The 25,288-nt window shown below is 39.6% G+C and overlaps 1 protein-coding gene across 4 annotated transcripts in view; it reads right to left on the bottom strand.

Annotated features, from left to right (window-relative positions):
* ESR1 (estrogen receptor 1) overlaps positions 1-25,288 on the bottom strand; it is a 302,834-nt gene that overhangs the window by 172,311 nt on the left and 105,235 nt on the right. For all 4 annotated transcript variants that reach the window (XM_073219766.1, XM_073219765.1, XM_073219767.1 and 1 more), the window contains exon 3: positions 14,140-14,330. In XM_073219766.1, coding sequence (XP_073075867.1) covers positions 14,140-14,330 — 191 coding nt within the window. The remainder of the gene's footprint in view (positions 1-14,139; positions 14,331-25,288) is intronic.

Here is a 25,288-nt window from a genome sequence, read left to right as displayed (position 1 = left end):
ACCCAGGATCACCTCTGAAATGTGACTCTGTCTCTTGACAACAGTGGTTGGTTTGAGGGCATGTCCCTGATCAAAGCTGAGGCAATCAGAGTCCTTCCCTAAATATTTGCTAAACGGAAGAATGTCACCAGATGTGAGCTCTTGGGCACCTCTGGGAGCCCGGCTTCCTACCTTAGGGAAAACCCGGGTTTGCAGAGAAAATGAAGTTCACACATACAGGAGCAGAGGCACGGCTGGGGGACTGACAGGCTCACAGTGCCTGGGTCTGAGCTCACTGGGGTCTGCCTGTCCCACTGCCACATTTGAGTTAGCCAAGACCCTCAAGTATCCTTCCACCAAAATTCATTCTTCCCCCCAACCCAAAACTAGTTTGCTTTGGATTTTAACCTTGCTTAAGGTCAGAAGCCCTCACCTAATACGTGAAATAATTTTACTAAGACTACACAGTTGTTATGTCATAATAATAATAATTAATATTTCTATGGCAGTTTATGATTTGTAAGGCAAATTCTGTGAAAATCATTTTTATTAGCTACCTTTTGCAAATTGTGACAAAATATGATCCAGATGTAACATGCAAAAATACATTGAAGGTAAAGAATACTTGTGCTATTTTGTGTACCACAAGTCGTGAAAGTTGAAAATAAAAAAGTGAAAGAATGGAATACATAAAAGTTAGGGAACATGAAGCCCTGTTTTTCTGATACCTTATGGATCAACTGCCATATTGGCAGGTACAAAGCAAACAGCCACAGAATGATTGTTCCTGTGAAGATTTTTCTTAGAAAAACGCTACTGTAACCTGACTCATACATCTTTTTATAACAGTTCACCCCATTTAATTGGTAACTGAAACAAAGCCAATTTTGAAGAAAGGAACATGTCTGTACTAAGTCTTACAGAAATAAATCAGTCTGACCTGTTATTTCTTGGTAAATGATTCAGTCTTTAATTTCTATTCCTTTCATTTTATATATACCATTAAGTCTGTAAGTGACTTCACACAATGAACTGTAAATCACAGCATCTCTAATCCAGCTCTGTCTTTAAGCAAAAGGACAGTCCTAAGCAGGCCAGCCCCAAACCAAGTTTGATTGTGGTCTGTTTCTACTTAAAATAGGAACTTAAACTCCTTAGGGGAAAATGAAGTTAATTGAAAGTAACATTTTGATTCACAAATAAAATACTAAAAATAGATAGCAATGGATCAAGAGGCAGGGAGGGAGGCCAGAACACACCACACATCTCAGATTCAACTCCCAGTCTTGTTGCTCGGTGGTCCAAATTCACCATTTAAAAAAAAATTTTTTTCAAGCATCAGCCTGTTTGTCCAGTCATCCTGACTCATCTCAGAATCAACCCCTTTCTTTCCCTTGAAATCCAATCTGTAGTGATTTACTGCCAGTTCTGCTGCTGAATCGGCTGCTGCCTCTCCTTCGGCAAAGCAGGGCCCACATTTGCAGCCTGGCTACACAACCTGCTTCCTCTAGTGGCTCCCTGGGCCCATCCGACCGTTTTAAACCTCTCACCTCACTTATTTCAGTGGTTTCTTGGCTCCAACATATTTTACCAAACCCACGCCTTCTTAGAGACATAGACTTACTCTTTGTAAAAAACAAATAAAATGATTACAGTGATTAGTCCATTACAGTCAAAGATAACCCTTTTCTTTCCATTTTTCCAGCTGCTTCAAAATGACTTTCTACCCTTGATTCAACTATTTTCAGATTTAAAAAAATACAAAACTTCTCAAAGTGGGAGCAGCACAAATTGCTAGAATTCTCACCATCAGTTGCTTTTGACGCCACTGGCACAGCGAGGTGCAGCAAAGGGCAGACAGTCAAGATGGGAATCAAGCCCCATCACCACCCAAACCAATGAACTAATGCATGGAGCCCACATGCACCGCATGCTCTCGCATGTGTGTAGTCCCCATGGCACACATAAGATGCAAGTGATTTGAAAGCAGCACTTCTTTCATGAAAGCTTGTTGTTCAAGTGTGTTTTCTCAACTGGGGACACTGAGGACCGGTACAGGCATGTCATGTACAAGTCCTCAAATTTTATCCCCTTTCAAAGTGGTCCTTATTCTTGACAGGTCTGGGAAATGCTGCTCTAATGCATAATCCAGTGCCTTAGCCAAAAGCTTCACAAATTTCAGTGTCTGCCCTCCATACTCAAATCAAAGGAAAGAAAACTTACTAATACTAATACTAGACCTTTTAAATGACTAAATTTTAAGACTGACTGGGAACACCCTCTGGGGGAATATAAAGACTGTTTTATGAGAAATATGAAAAGGAAGTAAAAAGCTGCGACCTCTGGACATCAGGGCTACAATCCCTTATTTCAAGGGTTTCAGTTGTATTCCTGCACAATGGCAATCAGCAGCGGGTAACACCCAAGTCCGAAGGCTGGCTCCTCTTCCCTGGGATGTAAGGCTAGAGCAAACAATCACTATATGGACACATAACTGTAATATTTCATTTTTGCTGGTCAGGCAGCTGCTCTAAAGACCTAGGTTCCCGGTGGTATCATTAATGCAAGGCTCTTCACTTCAGTTGTTACAATTTCCCAGCAATTCAATAGAAATTATATTTTGTTGGCCTCAGCCACCTAACGTCCATCTGATGCAATTTCATTTGCCTTCATGAATAATACAATGAAGGCTGCATGTCAGTACAAATTTGTCCTCTTCCAAACAAATAATAAAATGCTTCAAAAAAAAGTACGAAAACCTGCTGGTCACAACAATTTCTCCCTTTTGAGGAAAGGGTAAGAAAAACACCTATTTTGTGTGTGAAATTAATCAATCAGCTTAATCAATTGCAATACGGGTCTTTAAAATATTTTTATTATACAAGTGAAAGATGCTGTGGAAAAATTAAAATGTAGATAGGCAAAAAATAAATAAATAAAATTGGCCATAGTCCTATCATTCAGTGATAGTCACTGTTACTATTTTATAGTATATATTTCCAAAGTTTGTGGATACTCTTTCCCTCTCTATGTACGCATGTACATGAAAATGCATACTTACATATGTACCTATGTACATGTGCATGTGTATGTGAATATACATGCACACCCATTCATAAAAGGAAGTGTTTACAAGAAACCTTTGATTCAAGCTCCTTCTCCTGTGGCGACCTGAAAAGCATTTTCAGGGGCAATAAATGGTCCACAGGACCGTTAACAGTACTTCTAGGAAAGACGGACCCAGAATCAGGGCTTGTGACTCTGATCCCCTGACTTGGCGCAGTAAGGAGATACGGGAACAAAAGCAGAGCGGAGGAGCAGAGCGTCTCAGCCCGCAGGTGAGCTAGCACATACCTGGTCCCCACTGCTCTTCCCTTGGATCTAAAGACTATCAGGAAGGAGCACAGGGAGAGTGAAAAGAGCCTGTTTCTCAGTCTGAAGTTCAGAAACTGCTGTAATTTCATATACTTACACCAACTGCAGCAGCAGCACCAACCTTAAAGTAAAGTATTACAGAGAGAGGGAAGAGGATAGGGGAGCTGAGCTCCTTCCAGCACCCCGGACATACTGACAAAACGCTGACCACACCATTTCCATCCTTCTCTGAGATCAGGTTTACTGCCACATTTTAAAAATTAAAGGATGCATCTAAGTTTATCATAATAGTTCTCATTATGGGAAGGTTTATGTCAACTCTTAGGTGAGTCTCTTGCCATTTTCTAAAGCATTGCTTCTAAACATCTCATGAAATTAAAACCAAGAAAAAAAATCTGGAAAGTTTCAAACATAAAAATTATGGAGCCTGAGCTGAGCCTACCTAAATACATCTTCGCTTGGGACTAACTGTTTTCTGCCACATCAAATATCAAATACATATACTTTCCAAAATAGCTACATAATATATTACCACAGAGGAACCTCTTGAGATTTTTGTTAACATCACTACCATGTCAAACTTCAAAAATAAGTTGAAATAGCACATTACTCACATCCTGAAAATGAATAAAAGCATTTTTGACCTCTGGGTACATATATATATGTTTTTAAAATATGTTACAGATGGCAAAAAAAAAACACGCTCTTCTAAAATACTATATACTGTTCCACAATATTGAACATACAGAAGTGAGTGTACAGTCCCAACACGTCACAGGGCACTTAAAGTGAAGGCGAACTCTGCCTGTCTGCCTGGTCCTCTGGACAGGTATCAATTTATTTAAACACCATCTCCATCACAACATCTTCAAGTTTACTCCAGAACAGTGCACCTGCTCCCTTCTCTCAACTCTTAACTTTGTCTTCTGAAATACCCTTTTATCCCTTCATACTGCTTTGAGGCATCTCTCGTAGTGCTGAGATTAACTCTTCTATGGTTTAACACACAGTATCACAACTTTTCCCTTTGTGTACAAGCTGAATCCTTAACTGGATTTCAGGGTCTCTGGATTACATGTTTTTGCATTTCTCCCAGTGCTAAAATAAGGTGGTCATTCAAGAAATACCTGGGGCATGCAAACACTTAAGTCCCTGAGCTCAAAAAGCAGCCCTTTTCAGGAGAGAGGCTGTGAGGAACTTGATAAGGGCTGTAGGTGTGTACACATGTGTAAAATAGGAACTGAATCTGGAAGAGGGAGACAACACTCCTCAGAAGGCAGGCTAGGTGGTGAGAAGGGGAGAGGATGGCATGAACCAGATAACACAGGGGGGTGGGGGAATAAATCCCACTGGGGGCTGGCAAAGACAAGAAGCAAATTCACTTGATCAGAGCAGAGGCCAGTACTGTGAGATAAAGCGGGCAGAGGCAGCTGGACAGCAGGAGTGTACTTGGAACGATCAGTGTGCTAGCAGTCAGCAAAGCCAAACAAACAGAAAAGGAAACGCCAGCTCCACGAAGACTGTAATATACCATTATGGCACTAGTGAGCAGCAGTAGGACAGGCACTTTTATCCAGTTTGCAAATGTATTCCCGTATAAGTAACTCTGAAGTGTCAAAGGAAAAAAATAATCATGAATTTTGATTAAGAACTGCAATTCACCTTCTCTGGTATATACAGAAAATATTGTGCACATCACTAAATAAAAGACACTCAAGTGGTACATTCTTTTAAATCATATGCTTAGATTTCAATCATACACAAAAAATCATATTTATAAATGCCATCTAGCCACTCACCCCTGGGTGATGATATAAGAATTTCTCCATTCATTCAGTACTTCCTAATACATGATTTTGAAACTGCAAAACTAATCAGATAAGATGATGGTCATTTGGATAAAACTTAAAATCCATACACTCTTTCTCAAAGAAAATAGAGAGAATAGTACCTACGGCAGAGAGAAATTGTGATTTAATAATTAAGTTATTTTCTTCTTTGTTCCTTTATTTCTCAGCAAGTGAAAAAATAAAATATCTTTTCATTTCAGCTAAAGAAATAATAAAATGTGGCAGAAAAAATAGGAATACTTTCCCCACCATATTCTGCCTCAAGGAAAACATCTCTCTCCTTTAAAAATAACAAATCTGTTCTGTAACTCACACAAGTAGAGAATTAACATAATAGCAAGAAAAGGTTTTACAACATGGATGGCAGATGTATGAAATAGATTTTTCTTGAATGTTATTTTTCAGTCAAAAACCCAAGCAATCAGGTTATAGCAGAGTCTGTATATATAGTTCTGAAATAATAAAGTATACAAAAGAATTCAGAAATGAGCAGCCTACATCCCAAAGTACACTTTTCTCTGAATGAGCATCAGAGAAACAGTCCATTTTCTTTAAAAGGATTTTAAAGTATTGACGGCAGTTTTCTTTGAAGGAGAGAGAAATTTAGGCAGGATTAGGCCATGGGCTACCATTGATAGGTTTTGTAAGAACAGTGTCAGCACATAATTTTGAGGGCTAGTCAATGCCCTTTGAAAATGTGCCCATTAAAAGCTATCTATAATTTTGTATGTGAAATGATTGCCACTTACACATGTGCCTCCTTAATGGAATTGTTGATAAGTTTAACCACTACATATGAGCACAAACTCTACCACCTTAATGGAAACAGTCAGTGCCATGACCAGGACAGAACCACTCAGTAGGGAAATTGGAAACTTAATTTCAATCGGATGAACAAGAAATGAAGAGGAAGGCTTGAAGTGGTAGCATAAAAACACCAGCGATTAAAAACATTTGGAACCTTTGCTTACCCTTCAAAGGCATTTGTTGCCATGGTTTTCAAAGACCTCTGAAAGCTTCAGCCGTGTCCACAAGAGCTGCCAAGAAATAGGGGTTCTATACTGATTTTATTTGTCAGTTGCATTTTGTCTCAATTATCTCCAAGATAAAGCTCACTTGGCCAAAGCAAAGAAAAGGAAGAGCCACTATCATTTCACAGGGAGAAAGACTATGATTTGGCCTCTCTGAGCACTTCCTCGAATGCACACCTCCTGTGTGCATACACCCCTAACGTTCATGCCGCAGCCTTAAAGACTAGCAAGCACTTGACATTGCCATTGGGAATGGCATTCTTACACGGAAGGAGGCCTTCAGGGCTGTGCCTTTCTTTTTCTTTGATGAGAACCAGGAGACAAACATCTAACAAACTTACTGCTACCTGGAGCTAAGGCCTTTTTAAAAAAAATTTTAATACTAACAGTTTCATTTGGAAATTACATGATAGTTCCTACGTGGCCATGGTAACAACTCTTCTGCCCTCCAGCCCCAGTTCTTACTTCTTTATTACACAACATGCATGTTACCACAAGATGGAAAGGAAAAAATAGGAGTGGAAATAATGGAAGGATTAGGCAAGCTCTGGGTCAGAAAAGATGTCTACGGGCTCCCACTGTAGGAATAATTTGAAAAAAAAAAAAAAAAAGCTTGGTTTTTACTTAATCATGGAAATGCTTATGTTTGTTCCTTCAGTCAGCTATTTGCACAGCTTACTGTGCTGGTACCAGCATGCTCTCTTTTAAATTGTAAGCTCCTAGAGAGCCACTTTTGGTCCTATTGGGCTAATTTGTGATTTTCCTGTTTAGAAGGGCCTTGAATATACACTTTTAATAATGAGAGTGTTTCTTACAGGTTTTGGTAAGATCCAGGGAACTCTTATAATATATTATTATGAGCATCAAGAGGACGTTTTTGGAGTTGCTTCTCCATTATTAAAAATGGGCAACCTACAGAAGTATTTAAGCCATTCTTTGTACCAAATTTCTTTAAAATTAATTGAAGGAATTGATTCAAACCATCCCTCCCCACCCCCCCACACACACCTTGGATTTTCGCAGAGTGCCAATTCTGTTTCAGTACCAGCTGAATAATTCTATCTGGATAGCTATTGTGTCAAACTCAGTATGTCTGGAATTGAACTTAACCAATCCCCCCTCCATGGCCATCCTCTTGATTTTCTCAGTTCAGGTGATGATGCCATGATTTTCCCTCTCTTTTTGAACCTCCTTAATGCCTTTCTCTCCCAGATATCCCATACTGAATTACCATAAAATAATATAGATTCTTTCATTATAATATCCTTCATTCTCTTCCCATTTTTTCCCATTTCACAAAACCCAAAAGTCCAAATTTTTATTATGTCTATATTTTCTGAATATCAGATAACTCAGTCTTCACGCTTCCATGCTCTCCCTTCTCTAGTCTTTCTGGTAGAATAATCTTAATTGAGGACTGTTTTGTCATATCTCCCCCATGACTGAAAAAATGTAATGGTTTTGTTTCCTAATGCCCTTGAATTAATCCTAACCTTCCTTCCATTCTCTTACTTACTCACTGAGTGACTCCCACAGTAGGAAGCCTTGACTTGGGCCTTACCTTTGCAGTGTTCACATTGAGTAAGGGAAAGACACATATACCCAAAAACATGCAGCCCTGAGCAATGGGAACAAATATGGGGGGTCACAGGAGAACTTCTGAATTAACATCAGAGAAGATTTGAAGACAGTCCCTTTTGACTAAGATAAAATGTTTCACAGGCAAAACTGGAAAGAAATTCCCAGCAAAGAAATGGGATGCTCATATTTGAGTAACAGCGTGTGGTCCATGAAGAGTCTACTTCACAAGTAGAGACACTGACTTGGAAATCCTTGAGTGGTTATAAGGATCATACCGTGGGCCATGGAAGTCATTAAAGAACTTTGCACAAAGTATTGACCTGATTAGTGATTTGCTTTAAGAATGTTAATAGACCGCATGTGCAGAATGGCTTTGAAGAAGTAAAAAACAAATAAAGCAAATAGTTTAAATGAAGGAGAAACAAAAGGAAAAAAAAGTTAATGGAGCTAACTCTGAACAATGGGAATTGGACAGACAGACATTTCAGAGAGTCTCCGTAGAGTGACACAACAGTTCTGATAGGATACATAGAGACAAAGGCTTCAAAATGAAAAGATGAAAATAACTAATTCCAAGTTTTACTTTTGGCTGCCTGAATGAATGGTGAAGACACTGATAACAGCCAGAGGGAGTGGCTGGTGTCAGAGGAGACACACAGGAGTCATTGAGAAGCCAGGTTGGGCCAGGAGCTAGATTTCAGAGATATTTTCATCAGTGTGACACATCAGGTCTTAAATATTGTTTCTCTAGGACTGCCATAACAAAGTACCACAAGTGAACTTAAAAGCTAAGTATTATCTTACAGTGCTGGAGGCTAAAGTTCGGAAATCAAGGTGTCAGCAGCGCTATGCTCTCTCTGAAACATGTAAGGAAGAATCCTTCCTTGCCTCTTTCTAGCTTCTGGTATTCGCCAGCAATATTTGGTGTCCCTTGGCTTGGAGATGCAGCACCCCAATCTTTCTCTCTGTCATCACAAATTTGCCTCTGTGTCCAAATTTCCCTCTTCTTATAAGGACATTTGTCATATTGGTTTAAGGGTCCACTCTACTCCAGTATGACATCATCTTAACTCATTTTTTCCACAATGATCCTATTTCCAAATAAGGTATCATTCTGAGGTACTGGGGGTTAGAATTTCAACAAATCTTTTTTGGGGGGCAAAATTCAACCCATGAACAGTTATGTATGAGATCACCTAGGAAACTGGGCAAGGAAAAGGATGAAAAAAATGAAAGGAGAAGAAATGCTAGGATATGTCGACTTTTAGAAAGCAGAAGAGGGCAGACACGGAGGCAGAGAAAGGACAATAAGCCCTCTGTTCTCTCCAAGCTGATTTACTCAGTTTCCACTGAGCATATCTTGGTTCATGCAATCTCACATTTCTGGAATTCTCTTCCAAATTTCTATTGCCTATGAAAATTGTCTATTTCTGTCCAGGCCTGTATCAAATGCACCACTTGCATGAATGCCTCTCTTGCCAGCCTTACCCACTGAAGTTTCTCCCTTCTCTGAGGCCCCCTAGCAGGCTTTATCTACCATTCTCTTATACTATTCTATCTAACAGATATGCACACACTACTAGAGGCACTGGAGCAACAGTAGCAAAGAAGACAAACCAGAGCAGATATCAGCTTACACAGAGCTTATACCCAAGTTTGGGCAGGAATATGGGGAGGTGGCACCTGGTGCAGACAGACAATAATCAACCAAATTAAAAAAAAGAACTTCATTAAATATTTAAGGATTTTAAAGAAAAATAAGATAGGGTAATAGAATATAACAAACTAATGGCAAATTTGTAGGGTTACTTTTGGTAAGATAAACAGGGAAGACTTCTCTCAAATGTGATCTTGGGCAGAGATGTGAATGACAAGAAGCCAGCCTAGTAAGAATCTGGGTGCTTCAAGCAAGAGAAAAAGGCAATCACATGTGCTGAGGTCCCAAGGAAAGGATGTGGTTGATATGTTGAGGGAAGAGAAAAAAGGTCAGGATGGCTAGATTACAGTGAAGCAAGGCAGGGCAGGTGGTGGGGGGAGAGAGGGGAGGAAGGAGGAGAAAGAAGATGTAGAGTGTTTTAAGTTATAGGAAGGAATATGGACTTTAAGTGCAGTGAGAGTTTTAAGTGCAAGACCATATGACCTGGTTACTATACCTCTCAGATCTCTCCTCTATTGCATGGAGACAAGACTATAGCCAACACATGCAGGCCACACATACAAGTGGGGAATACGTAGACCAAAGATTAAGTATTTTTGTGCTCATATTTTGCCAGGATCTCAACTGTGAGCCATATTGTGAAAGAACTCCAGAGATAACCCAGTTATGCAATGAGAGAGCAGCCCCACCTCTCTCCCATCCTCTGGCCTTTTCCAGGCACGGGTGCACATGTCAAGCAAGAAGGTGACTGGAAATGTGAAACTAAATGTAAAAATTAATCCATTTTGGGTGAACAAGTGTGAGTCCCTAAATATGAAAGAATAAAGTTCTCTTAATAGAACTCTTCAAAGCAGATGGAGTCATCTAAACAGACCTGAGGTTTTTCAAAGTCTCTGCTCACCCTCACTGGCTGTTGAGGGAGCTATCCAGGGTGCTGGACTGTCTCACCCTGATGCTTTCTAAGGCCTGGTGGATCAAATGGTCAGTTATCTTTGTTGGACCTAAGGCCCCCAGAGCTGTACTGAACCATAACCAGACTCCACCCTGATATCATGTTTCCCTGGTCTTGGCTAACCTTTAGGCCAACACCTGCCTGGCCATGTCTGTTTGATCTAATGTTAAGCATATTCTATACAGATCTTAGAGAATCTGAAGTGGCAGCATAGCTAGTGGTATACAGATAGACTTGGGCCTCTGTTGTTTCTCATGACTGTTTGAAACAATAATGTAAAAGATGTAGTGAGTTCAGTGGAATCCTTTTCCTTGAAATGATACAGGTAGTATGTGGCTGCTGAACCTATAATCAAATCTGCTTATGTAACTCATCCAAGAGTCTCTGCTTATAGCACATCTTAAGAAATGCTGCTTTTCCACCTGCAATGATTAATAAATTCATAGAATATCCCACTTTACCCCTCTCCCTTAAATAGTGTCCTTGAAAGAAAAAAGTATGTTCCACTGGAGGTCATTACTCAATTTCTTGAGTAATCAAGTTTGTACACTAAGTAGTGGATAAAAATTTGTATGCTTTCAAGTCAAACACTTTACCTCTTAGTCTAAAACACTTAGAGCACTGGAGTAATCTGATGGATACTCATTTCTAGCTCTCTTCTTAAGTAAAAAGAAAAATTGGGAGAGCTACAGCATCTTCAGAACTTTCTACCTGCATGTCAGACTCTTCACTGTCCTTAAATAGGTTTGAGGGGCAGTGTGATTTATAAAGAGCCAAAGAAATTCAGTAAAACTTTTTCATTCCTAGTTATCAAGACTATGATGACAAAATGGGACTGGAACCCATTAAACTTGCTCTTGTATTTCCCTTTTATAGGCACAAACAAATCAAACGCATGGAAATGTCAGTAAAGTGAAAAGGAAATGAATTGCCTTGTTTTTACACAAAGAATGAATATACATGACCCAGGAATGACTTTGTTTAATCTAATGGTAAATTAATTTTGTTAATCATTATTTGCAGAACTCCCCAAACTCCAGCTTACTTCCTGGTCTTTGGTCACGTGCTCATTCTTACGCCTGAAAACTCAGCCCCTCCTTCTGCATTTTGCTCACTTGGCTTATCCTCCAGACTTAATTTTAAATCAGGAAACCTTCCCAGACCTGACTCAACCCCCATCAGGACTAAGTGAGATTTGGACTCACCGTCACCTTGGCACTTACGACACTGTAATTTAATTCCTAGTTAATTTGTCCAGCTTTCCCATTACCTTATAACGTCTATGAGGATAAGGACCATGTCTTTCCTATGATTATATCACCAGGGCCTTACAAAATGCTTTACCAAGTAGAGGCAATCAATCAATAAATGAAAGAATTAATGGACTTAATCATTTTTAAGCCCCTCCCAAGCTAGTTAATAACTCTGCCTTGTTTCTATGCTTCTTCCAGAACTTGGGATTCAATGGTCATCTAATTCGAGAAACCTTACATAAATGACTTCATACCATGATAAGAAGTTTCTGAAGCCAGGTAGAAATTTCATTGTTATGCAAATTATATGCAGTGCAATTTTACATAGTGCCATTTAGAGTACAATGAAATCCTACTATTTAGTCTATATGAGATAAGATATATTTTAACTATCAAAGGATAAGCAGAAATTTTTTTTAATATTTGAATTTTAGATAATGCCATACAAAAGATACTTATTTTTATAATCTCACATTTTCTTCATTAATTTTTTTGTAAGTGCATTTTTCTTTTTTCCATGTTTTCTGGTCTAATGCCTTAATGCTGACAGATAATACTATTTGATATAAAGTTATATAATACATTCCTAAATGCTGAACAAAAATGATTAAAATAATTTACGAGAATATTGCCATTGCTCCTTGGACAGTGGTCATTTATATATTCAATTTCAGTAATTTCACACTTATAACTGAAAGTATTTATTTTCTTATATTCATTTATTATTTTATTTATCTTTATCATATAGTAGCATTTTATTTATACAGACTTACTCTCTAATTATATCATGAGAACAAGGACCTTTGCCTCCTCAAATAAATTTTCCAAATAAATTCTTAATTTTGTGGGATTATGGATTGTGTCTTATAATATTTTGATTTCCCTTACAACACTTAGCACAGGTACAGAGTAAATGCTCAGTAAATACAAATAACCAAAACTTTAGGTTTTAGAAAGCATCTATTCCCTTTCCATATGTTAAATTGAGGATCAGCACATTACAGCCCACAGGCTAGTTCTGGTCAGTTACCTATGTCAAAAGACCTTTAAGGGCTTATATTAACCTAACCAAAACATAAGTGTCATTACTCTAAACTAAGATAGTATCAGCTAGTAAAATTAAGTATTGTATGATGCTACACACACACATACACACACATAAATTATATATATATATAAACATATGTATATGTGTATGTATGTTTGTTTATATACATATAAACAAATATTTACTATCATAGAATAACATTAACTTTATAAAATAAAAACAAAAAAAAAAAGTCCAAGTCCTACAGTAGATTTCTAAAAGATGTTGAAAGTAACAATCATCAGGAAAAAAAAATGCTTTTAAAGTATACCAAGTTGACCTCACATACTACTCTATTAGATAAGAAGAGCTTAAAAAACATCCTTCCCATTGACAATGGAGGGAAAAATAAATAGTGTGTATCATCCCCCAGCTTTCATCCCTTATCAGAGCAGGAAAGAGCTATCACTCCCTCCTTCAGTCGGCATCTATTAATTTAGTAGACTCCAGTTTTCAATGAGTTACTTAAGTCTGGATTCCCAGAGAGGGAAATCATACAAGATCCATTAGAAATCTTCTTAGTATTTATATATTAAACTTTGCTTAGACTGAAAAGGTAAGGGAAAAAGAATAGAGAAAAATATTCCACTAGTAAGACAAAATGTTAATTGTTAGCCTAATCTGCAATCAGACCTTTAGAGGTTCCTGGCAGGCAAAAGATATTGAACAAAAATATTTTAGGTAGTAAAAATGGCTTATGTTTTCCCCCAGGAAATGCAACAATATAGACATTCCTGAGTAAAAATAAAATGTAGCTGGCAGGGTATCAGAGAAGCTGCACTTGGCAAACTACATACAAGAAAAGGATGGAGGCAGACAAGGAAAAGAGATGCTATGGGTGGATACTTCATAACTGATGGGCACAGATAATAAGTCCCCCATTACAAGTCATCAACCATTGAATCTTCTCATTTAAGCAAAAGGTCATGTCATCCATTGAGACAACAAAGAGATGGAAGAAGAGCAAGAAAAGGACAAGCTAAATTGGAATTGGTCTGGAGCAAAGACCAGAACAGAAGACTTACCTGTACAGAGCCACAGTGAAGAGGGAATGATGGAGAGACAATTAATATGATACGGTATCATGTAAGCCCAGTTGCCTGCCACATAAAATATCCACCTGCCATTCCCCAATCAGGACAGAATCTTCTTAGTAGAGTGGCTCAAGACTGTTTGACTCTTGCCAAATGGAGGGAGAGTAACCACGCAGCCACAGCTGCCTGACATTTGTCAACTTCCTGGAGACCCTATTTCTTCTCCATGTTTCTACTAAGGCTACCAGTGGAAATGCTGGCTAATCACATGACTTCCTTCCTCAGTTGCTTCCCCTCTTAAGATTAAAAATGGAGCAAGTCATTTTCAACATACTATTACCTTGAATACTTCTCTTGAAGAAGGCCTTACAGCCCTCACAGGACCAGACCCCATAATGGTAGCCTGAGGCATAGTCATTGCACACTGCACAGTAGCGAGTCTCTTTGGCAGATTCCACGGCCATGCTTCCCTTGTCACCTGTGCTGGTCAATCTCTCTCTGCCACCCTGGCGCCGAGTATCTGAACTTGGCCTGGGGAAAAAAAATGGGGGAGGGGGGAATAAAACAGTGAATCCATTAACATTAGAAAAGTAAAACATGCACTCTCCTCTAAAAAATAAGGGGCTCAGGAGAGGCAGCCGATCCACTTTATTCTGACATTTTGAAAGAATGAATCATAATGTAAGCTCATCTTTCATTACCACTTGCTGTCTTTTGTGGCAAAAGGTATTTGCCTATTATATTAACCTTGAGGAGAAATTGTTATTGTTGCAAACTTACTTTAAAAATGGGCTGCCCATACTAGAATATATTATCCAGAAAATGACAAAATGAAATTAGCTGATTTCTAATAGATTTAATCTTTTTTTTTTTCAGGGATTCACAATTAACTAAGAACTGTTAGAGCACAAGGCTCATTCCAATTCTAGACACTCTGAGGATCTTAAGGAAATAGTGACAAAGCATAGACTGCTGCAGCATTTGAAACTCAGATGAGCTAATGAAAAACATAGAACATGTGTCAAAAGATAACATTCAAACTTTTATGTTATTTTACCAGGTAACTCTGGATATCAGTTTCTATGACTTGCCTATAATTTAAGGGTACTATTCAATATTCAATACTCCTCTTTAAAAACATGTAGAGTAAGAAGAGCAGAGGAACACAAATGATTATACCAAACTTTAAAAATTTCATGGAGGAAGCATATCCCAGAAGGAAAAGTGAGAATTAACAATCAGAAATTCCTGCGAGAACTAAAAAGGGAGAAGTAAAAAGTTATAAGGAAGTAGAAAGGTTTAAGGAGAAAGTGATCAAAGTGCCACATGGGGCAGAAAAGTCCAATAAAACAAGGACTGATAAGGCGGCATTGGATTTGACAAAGAGGACACTTAGCAAGGAGTTTCAATAGAGGGACATAAACATGAACCAAAATCTAGTGGAAGAGTGGATGGAGTGAAAGGAATCGAAAAGGAATGAAAGCCAACCCTTTGAGAATTGGATGAGAACGGGAAAAGAAAGAGATGGGGTGGTCACTCAAGACTATGAAGACCAAAAGGATTTTTAGAATGGAGGAGAGCTGGGAAGGTCCCATCTAGACTGAAGGGGACAGAGAAGGACAAGTGGAATGAAGTCAAAAAGGACCATAGAGCAGTTGGGGTTGAATTCATAGAAGAACATGCGCAGTGAAGACACCTTGAAGAAGACAGGGAGAAAAGAGGTAAGGAAAGGAGTAGAAGAAATTGAGTTTACACCTCTAGTCTGAGCAGGTGTAGGAGCAGACAAACATCAATCCAGGACCTGCTAGACACATCAGAGTGTGCAACTGAATAAAAACCATATAAGAGAATCTGGGATACATGGCCAGAGCCCAGCACAGTGCCTGGTATGGAGCTGGCACTCAATAACACAGTTAATTGAATTAATAGTGTTTCAGGGTATATAGGAACAAAAGAAAAGGAGAAAGATACCCAAAGGATAGTAGGAGTGACATTTCCTATGGTATTTAAAAAAAGAAAAGAAACAAACAAGCCTAGGATGAAAAAGAGTGAATTGAAGATGGAGCTTCCAGGGTCTCTCGGTTAAGGCAGCTCATGCTTCCTGCTTTCATTACCCCCCATCTGAATAACCACACTACACTGACTTCCCACTGGTCCTCTTCTTCATAGAGCATCTTTCCTTTTAATTCCAATTTTTTATAACCCTTCCCTGCCCTGCTCACTCATTAATAATACTCCAAAATGTTGTGGTGGTCCTCAAACAACATCTGTCATGATACTCACAAAATACCAACTTCTTGGGTTCAGTGTGTGACTTTGCCAATTTTGTCCATTCTAAATGACTTAGTTCTCAGGTTGGCAGCCTCAAATAGGACTTCTTTATTTTTTAATATCCTTAGAGAGCACTAGCTCACAGTTTTTCATTCTAGTTTGTATTTTATTGCCCATCTCTTTCCATTTCATCACCATGCTGATGAGCTCAACCCCCCAATCATCCTCAAATCTGTTTACTGTTTGTTTATTAATGTCTTATGCATGGTTCAAGTCAGTAGGAAGCAGCTGTGAATATTTAACTACAGAAGCTTAGTGCCTTTGGTTGGAGGGTGCTGGTTGGCGAGCATGACATTGAGATTGAATAAACCATATTAAGTATTGCAGGCCCAGTGATCAGCTCAGGGCCCAGCACACAGCAAACATTCAATACGTGTTTGTGGAATGCATTAATGAATAAATAGTATGTGCATAGGTGAAAGTTCTAAGATGTCAAGTATCCTTCACCTATCCCTGAATAATAAAATATTGCATTTTTTAAAATTGTGGTAAGATAAACATACCATAAAATTTGTCATCTTAGCCATTTTAAGCGTATATAATCCAGTAACATTAGGCACATTCATATTAGTGTGCAACCAATCTCTAGAATTTCTCCATCTCACAGAACTGAAACCCTATGGACATTAAACAAATCTTCTTTTCCCCCTTCTCCAAATCTGTTGCAACTACCATTCTACCTTTCTGTCTTGGTATTTAACTAATGTAGAAACTTCATGGAAGTGGAATCATATAGTATTTGTCTTTTTGTGACTGGTTTATTTCACTTAGTATAACGTCTTCAGAGTTTATCCATGTTGTAGCATGTGCCAGAATCTCCTTTCTTTATATGACTGACTACTACTCCATTGTATGGATATGCCACATTTTATTTATCCATCCATCATCACTAACACAGGCTGCTGCCATCTTTGGCCATTGTGAACAGCCCTGCTATGAACATGGATGCTCCAATGATCTCTGAGAGACCCTTCTTTTAATTCTTTTGGGCATATACCCAGAAGTGGGATTGCTGGATCATAGGATGATTCTTTTTTTAATTTTTTGAGCAACTGCCACATTGCTTTCCATAGTGGCAGCACTATTTTACATTCCCGCCAATAATACTCCAGAGCTCCAATTTCTCTGCATCCTTCCCAACATTTATTACTTTCTGTTTCTTCCATAGGAGCCACCCTAATGGGTGTGAGGTGATCATCTTAAGATCACCTTCTGCATGAATTTGAATTCCTCTCTTGTCAGCCACTCATAACACCACATACTCAAATAACTTATCCCTGTTCTGAACTCTATAGCAAGTTTTCTTTACTTCTCATCTGCTTCTCATACATTATTACTCCCTCAATGGTACAGTCACTAAGTTCCTTGTGAATTACTCATCTTTGGAAACCCAAGTGTTTATAGCACAGTGCCTCATCTAGAACAGACTAAAAAATAAGAGTATCAAATGAATTAGTCAATGACTGAATTAATAAAGTGATCCTTTTCACAGCAGTATAAATGGAATATGCAAATATTGTTCTTAAAAGTATTGGTAAAAGACAATAATAGCAAAAATTCATTTCCCCCAGATGTAGCAGAGATATTGCCATCCACAGAATGCTTCGACACTTTATCTTTGCTATTACCCTGGAATACAGAAATCCACCACAGACATAGGGCATAAAACCAGGAGGCACCCAAAAAGAAGAGAGGGGAATCACACAGGCCATATTTCCTCTCCATAAATCAACTTCTTGTTATAACTTAAGAATTCATGTACATAACATTGTCAGTTATCATTTTGGCCCAGTCCTGCTCAAGACGATTCCCAAACTGGGATATCATGAAAAAAGAATACAATCCAGACCAAATGAAAAGGCAAATGAGATCTTTTCATGGGCTGCAAAGCTCTGTGGCACCCTGAAATGCATTCAGGTTTTCTGGGGTATCCTTTTGGCCAAGCTAACTTGGTACATCTGCCTCCAGACAGAGATCTGTCCCCAGAAAGCAGACTGACTTGGCCGAATCATCCACAGCGGAAAGGAATAGAGTGGGAGATGTCCATGTCTAGACTCAGACCAAGCCATAAGGGGGTGTCAGCACCAACCTGTGGTTATTTCAGTCTCCAGGGATGAGCCTAGTTAGAGGCCCCTGACTCATATCTTCCTGCCACCTTCTACCCAGCCCTGCCCAGCTGCACCTGCCATAGGCCTGGACCTCTTAGCTTCATACCTCTTCGGTGGGATGTGCTTGTACCATGTTCAGGGCAATCTTTCTTCCTTCCCCTTAGCCTCAGAGGCCCTTTGGCTTCCCCTTATTTTCACAGGACTGTAATTAACCACTCTTATTTTCATGTTTTAAATGTCTTCAGGTTCTGCCTTCCCAGTAAGAGGCTTCAAACACTCTAACCAAACTCTTATTCCTTTATTCATAGTGAAGATTTAATTAATTCTTTAGACAAATTGCTTAAACATTTCCTTCTTTGTAAAATTCTTATTCCTTTCTCACTGGATTGTCACCAAACCTCTATAGTTTCTCATTTTGGGTACTTTTTCATAAGACTTAGATGAGAAGTTGACAAGCTTACCAATCTATGAATTAAGAGATAAGCTGTTCTTCAGCCTTACAGATACCTTTAAAGATTCTCTGAAAAGTAAGGCAGAAGCTTTCGTGGGAAATGGTGAGATGTTTTGCATCAGCGTCTTACACATTGAAACTCTGAGACATACAAGGGGCTAAGGAATGGAGTGGTGGTTAGGGAGAAGGATGGCAGAAGCAGGAGAGAACAGAGAGCAGAAAACATCACCACTGCAACTATGGAAACAGGAATCTCAACCGACAAGATTTACTTGCATTTTCATTATGTCAACTGACTATCAAATATCTCCAAATGGGTGCCCCACTGATACTTCAGATTCAACAATATTAACAGGGATGTTTGCGGGCATTTATATTGGGTCCAGAGAGTGGACTATCTTGGGGCACATAAAAACAGAGCATAATAAAAAAATATTTACCAGCAAGATTTTCATTAATCAAAGGAAACATGTGCTTAATGTTTCCAACCATAAATCATGCTCCCATCCAGCCAAAAGTATTATTTCCCAATTAGCCAAGCATTTTTTTTAAAGCTTTGATTTCTAGAGGAAATATTTTTGCAAAGAAAAACTAAAAGAACCAACAGATGTCCACTCCCAAAAAATGGGGGTTAATTAAATACTAGTAGGAGAACTTGATGTTGAAGAGGCTCCCTCACCAAATTAAATCTCCCAGTTATATGCAAAGTTCCTTACACTTTTTCTTCATGCTACTTACCACAACTTCCAGTCCTATATTTGAGCAATTATTGACAAATATGTCCCCCCCGTTAGCAGTAAGTTCCGTGAAGGCAGTGACCATGTCTCATTTGCTCCCAATTTTAACTGACAAATGGCAGGTCCTCAATAAGTATTTGCTAAGTGTACCTCCTACATAACCTACCACCAAATCTTGTCAATTATTTATTTAAACCCTATGCCTATCCTTTGCATTCCTTGTTTTTATCATTCTTGCCTGTGTGATAAATAACTCCATATCTGAATTACTAGAATTGGTCTCCTGCCTCCCATAATTTCTCATACTCATCCTGCCAGCCACTGCCAAAAAGATCATCATAAAATAAAAGAGTCATAGATTAATAATACCAAAATAATAAAAAGAAATAAATAAAACAGTCACCTTTCAATAACTTCCCATTGCCTATACATGTGAATTATTAACTTTTTGGACTGGGGGCAGGGAGACAGTCATGGACCTGTTTGACAATATAATAAAAACTCTGACACTATCTTTTCTAGAAAACACATACAAACAAACTTCAAACCCCCTACAATTTTAGGGGAGTTATAAGCCAGGAAAACTCAAGTTAAAAAATCATGAACACACAGAATTACGCACAAATCCTTGAATTCCCTGCTCTGACCAGTATATAGATCTTTTTTGTAGCTCTTTAAGCAAAATTTTATCAAGTCTGCCCCTGAGAAATTAATCATTCCCCACATGTCACTCCTTCCTGTTACTTACCCACATCTCATCTGTCACAGAAAATCAAGCTCCAGGCCCCCATCTCCTGTAAGGCTCATCCTAAGTATTCCAACTCACATAATTCAACTTTGAATCCTTACAGCACTTAAAATCTTCACCTCACCTGACTCCTAGAAAGACACTGACTCCTATCTCTTCAGCAACTACCCCACCCCATTTCCTTTGCAGTGTTTTCTGCCGCCACCAGGTTCCTCGATGTCAATGTTCCTCAGGGTTCTGCCCTCAGCCCTCTTATCCTCAGTTGACATTCTCCCTTTGAGGGAATCTTAGCTGTGGGTGGTCAAACCCAATTGCCATCCCACACCCCTGCCCCAGACTTCAGACTTAAATGCTAACTACCCACACTCTGCAGCTTCTCTGGAATGATCCAAAGAAACTTCAAGCTAATTGTGTGCAAAGCTAAACTCAGTATGTTTCCCAAAAAGTCTGCTTTGCCTCCTGCCTTCCCGGTTTGGCCCTAAGGCCCTCTGACCCACCCAGGGCGTTTAGGCACGCTCTTCGGTCTGCCTGGGACACCCTTCCTCCTGACTGCCTCCCTATTTATCTCGCAGTTGGCCGTTTAAATGTCATTTCCTCCAGGGAGCTTTGCCGACTTGCCTGAGCTGGGTTAGATGCACCCTGAGCTCTCCCTGTGGTAATAGAGGTCTTTTTCCTCCCTGTGATGCTGTGATTTATAACAAGAATAAGTATTTGGTCTTTGTCCCATTTCTTGCACAGAACTTCTAAAAAGCTTGGAATTTCCTAAGTGATGAGAGCAACAAAAGCATCGATTTTTATGTTAATGAGGTGACTTTGGGGCCCCATCAAAGGGTGGGCGCCGCTTACCAGGGAGCCACCATGAATTGAGGGTTGGAACTTTCAGTCCTACCTCCAAACTGCAGGGAGGGAGAGGGGCTGGAGGTTGACTCAATAGCTAATGGCCAGTGATTTAATCAGCCATGCCTATGTGATGAAGCCTCCACAAAACCCCAAAGCCCTGGGTTCAGAGCACTTCCAGATGGGTGAACACCTGGAGGGTTGGGGAGAGCGGAGCCCTGGGGGAAGCACGGAGCCTCTGCTCCCTTCCACGTACCTTGTCCTATGCATCTCTTCTCTCTGGTTGTTCCTGAGCTGAGCTATATCCTTTTGTAACAAACCCGTAAGAGAGCAAGTAAAATGTTTCTCTGAGTTCTGAGCTGCTCTAGCAAATGCATCAAACCCAAGGAGGGAATCATCAGAACCACTAAATTACAGCCAGTCAGTCAGAAGCACAGGCGACAACCTGGACTTGAACTGGCATCTGAAGTAGGGGCAGTCTCATAGGACTAAACCCTTCACCTGTGCAGTCTGATGCTAACTCCAGGAAGATAGTTTCAGTTAATTGCTCAGTGATATGTTAAACACACACATACATATACACATTGGAGTCAGAGTCATACTCCCCTATTCAAAACCATCAGGGGCATCCCAGCACAACAAGAATTAAATGCAAAGGCCCAGTATCATCAGTCCCCTGCCCGTCACTCCGCCCTCCTCACAGTCCCTCCCTCGTCACCAAGGTCCAAGCACTGAGTGACTGCTGTGCTTCCCCGTCTCAGCAGCCTTCTCGCTGACTTGCTTCCCCACCCCATGCAGCTTCCCACCTTCTCAAGAGCCTCTCCCGACCTTGCTAAAGCAGTCTCCTTATGACTTTCCACCTTCTTATACTAGCTTGTTTTTTCTTTACAGTGCTTACCACCCCTGGACACTAAACAAATGTCTAGTTTATTTAAAAAAACATTTGTTTATTGTGTGTTTTCCCCACTGAGATGTAAGCTTCATCCCACCAGTGCCTTGAAGAGGGCCCAGTATAGAAATAATGGCTGAATAAACAAGTGCATGAATAAATGATTGATGCAACGGACTAACATTTTGCTGTGCTGTTTAATTACCTGTCTTACCGCATACACCATGACCTCCACCACAGCAGGGACTGGGGCTCCCTCACTCACCCTGGTGTCCCAGCTCATGCTCAGCACAGTCTGATACACCATTAAGTGGTCAATGAATATCTGCTATCTGAATGAGTGCACAGACATGGTGAGCCTTCTCGAAAGCCTTTCCAACTCCATTCCTGTACACTCGAACAGAGCAAACCTATCCTCGACCCTTCAGCCCCTCTGATGATTCTACCATACAAAATGGACACATACTTGAGATATTTCATGTCCCCTCAACATTCAGGATATGGCATCTTAATCTCCTTCGTATGGTGGGACCCAGGAAAATGCCCTTATTTAAGATACACAGATTTTGCTTCTAATCTTAGGATATTCCTGGGCCTCCAAAATCCAAGAATGGTCTTCCCAAAAGACTTCAGACTTAAGACACCCAGCCTACAGGAGAAATTCAGACTCCTTAGCACAGTCATTGTCCTGTCTCTAGCCCTCTCCCTCCCTGTGATGATAACTTTTATGTGTTGCCCTTCCCCAGTCAAGCTAGTACATCTCTGGGCCTTTGCCCACAACGCTTCCTATCTTGGCCAAAAGGCAGAATCTCCTAAGTGAAAATGGCCCCTTCACAGGTGGCAGCTACTGACTTTCTCAACAGAATCAACATGTACTCCTGCAGTATGACATACATAACTATTCTGGAATCCTCATCACCACCGCGTGTGTTCACTGTTTGTCTCCAGGAAAGAGATCCTGTTACAGTCACCTTTGCTTCCCAGTTTCCAGCACAGTACTGACAAACAGTAAGAATTTAATAGTTGATCATGGAATGAGTAGAACTTGATGCTCCGTATTGTATGTCTTGCCTTCTCAAGTAGGCTGTAAGCTTTTCAAGAGTATGAAAACTATATGCTAAGTATTTATCACGCCCAGTTCATCTGGCATGGTACACTGTACATAGAAAGCATATAATAAATACTCACTGAATAAATTAATCAATAAAGAATTAAGAACAACTTTGCAAAAGGCATAGCTGAATCTGTTGCAATAAGGAAATGCTGTATCAAGATGAGAAGCCAATTATTGATGCCTGTGTGTATACCAATGTATAAACCAATCTGAATGTGGTTTCTTGTGTACCTCTCTCTGCTTTAATATCAGTATGGATGGGTACAAAATAGCCTGTGGCTAGACCTTACTTACGGGTATTTTCTACTCGCTATGAAATCTTATGTTTGAATTTTAATATAATCTCTATTTGTTTTCCATGGCAGTAAAACATGTTCTTAGAAAGAATGGACAAATTGACCTAAAATAGTAGAATCTAGAGAAGAAAAATCCTGCATCTCATTTTTTTAAAAGTTCAAGTTAACTGAGTCCTGGGCCAGGTTTGGGCAACCTCCTAAACTGTGTGGTAGTTAGGTGCTGGAGTAAGCAAGTTAAAAATTATTTTCTGGATGATAAAAATAGGTCCTCTCAACTCTTTAGAAAATTAAAGACTGCTTTATATGGCTTATCTGAGAGCTTAATCCCTTGCCTCATAATATCCATTTAATAAGTGTAACTTTTATTTGTATTTACTGTGTCTTCTAGTCAATAAACAGAGGCAGATAATGTTCTTCCTTGAAAGGTGCAAAAGAAAACTTCTGCCAAGAAATGACTGGTGGTATACACAGTTCAATGCAGCCCCACAAAATTATCTTGGGAGAGAATTATAGCTGCTATTTCAGCCTCTAGCCAAAGTTCAGACCACACTCTGGACTCTCAACAAAACCCAGTATGACCCTTGGTCTAACAAGATAAAAGTTGCTGGGGGAGTAGGCAAACAAATTTTCTCATTAAATTGATGGTGGGCTGGCACAATTTTGCGTGTATTACACGTAATTAATTCATCTCACCCCCCACAAAATACCCTCAGCAGTACTATTACAACTAGAGTTGTTTTAGAAATGAGGTAACCCAGGAACAGAGAGAGAAAGAAATGCACCGAAGTTATACAATCAGAAAACAGTGGAGTCAAGGAGCCAGGCAGTCTAATCCCAGAGCCCAGGCTCCCAAAAGATGAAATCCTTGGGAATTCCACCCAAGGCATCACAAACCAAGGGCGGAATATGTCACCTCTGGACACAAAGTCATTACCTCACATCTCAACCCTAAACTCTTACATAGTAATCCCATTAGAAGTTGTCTACAAATATTTATTACAAGGCCAAAAATACTTTTTTCAGGGAAAACACTCATTCAATTTCTAGTGCAAAGGTTGAGAACTCTGTTGAGTTCCATGAAAGCGGAGTTAATGGAGCCAACAGTCATACAGGAGGAGGCTTGATGAATGTTTGAATATTTTCCTAAAAATATAATTAAAGAAAATACCTATCTTGACTCATAAGCAAATAGAAAATGATGTGTCGTTAATGGTCATGTACAAGAGTTCTGAAATTCTTTATGCACAAAGAACATTAGCGTTCACCATTCAAAACTTAAGGCTCTCTGTAAAATGTCAAGAGGTTTTCTCACTCACTTAAGAAAAATATCTTCACCCTAAAATACAAGAAAGGGTTGATTTTCCACACTAATGGGAAACAAGAATGGCCTGGCATAAAGTTCCCTGAGAGGTACACTTAGTCAATATCTTTTTATCTGTTATCAGGTACTAACGTGTAACCAAATGACCTGACTGGAGTTTCATCACTTCCCCTTTCTCTATTCACACCAACGTGTTGCAAGTGCTAACAAATGGTGAGGACAAGAAGCCCAAAGTGAGATGCAAAAAACAAGGCATACAGATGACACAAAAGAGGGAAGACAAGAGAAAACTGTGGTTTGACACCACACCTTCTTATAACAAGTCTGACTTCCACAGAAAATATGACCCTCTATTAGGAGAATAGTAACCTGCTCATATGAAGAAATACTAAGAAGCTCATTTAACAGCATTGCATAAGCATCTACTGAGCACCAGCCAAGAAGTGCGCTAGGACAAAGGATAGATATGAAAGGGGGAGGAGCAATAGGAGAAGGGGAAGAGAAGGCAGAGGAGCACAGCCTCTGCCCTGGGAAAGCAGCGACTCGAGGAGGAGGAGGAGGACCTTTCGGAGAAGTCATTACAGCCACAGGACTCCAAATACCAAAATTAGTCCTGTCCCAACACCGGTCAGCTCTGGTCAGCTTCTGAGTGTGACC

The sequence above is a fragment of the Manis javanica genome, chromosome 13 (genome assembly GCF_040802235.1).
Source record: "Manis javanica isolate MJ-LG chromosome 13, MJ_LKY, whole genome shotgun sequence".
Lineage (NCBI taxonomy): Eukaryota > Metazoa > Chordata > Mammalia > Pholidota > Manidae > Manis > Manis javanica.
Note: the sequence above shows the minus strand (reverse complement) of the source record. Positions and strands in the feature narration are given on the sequence as shown.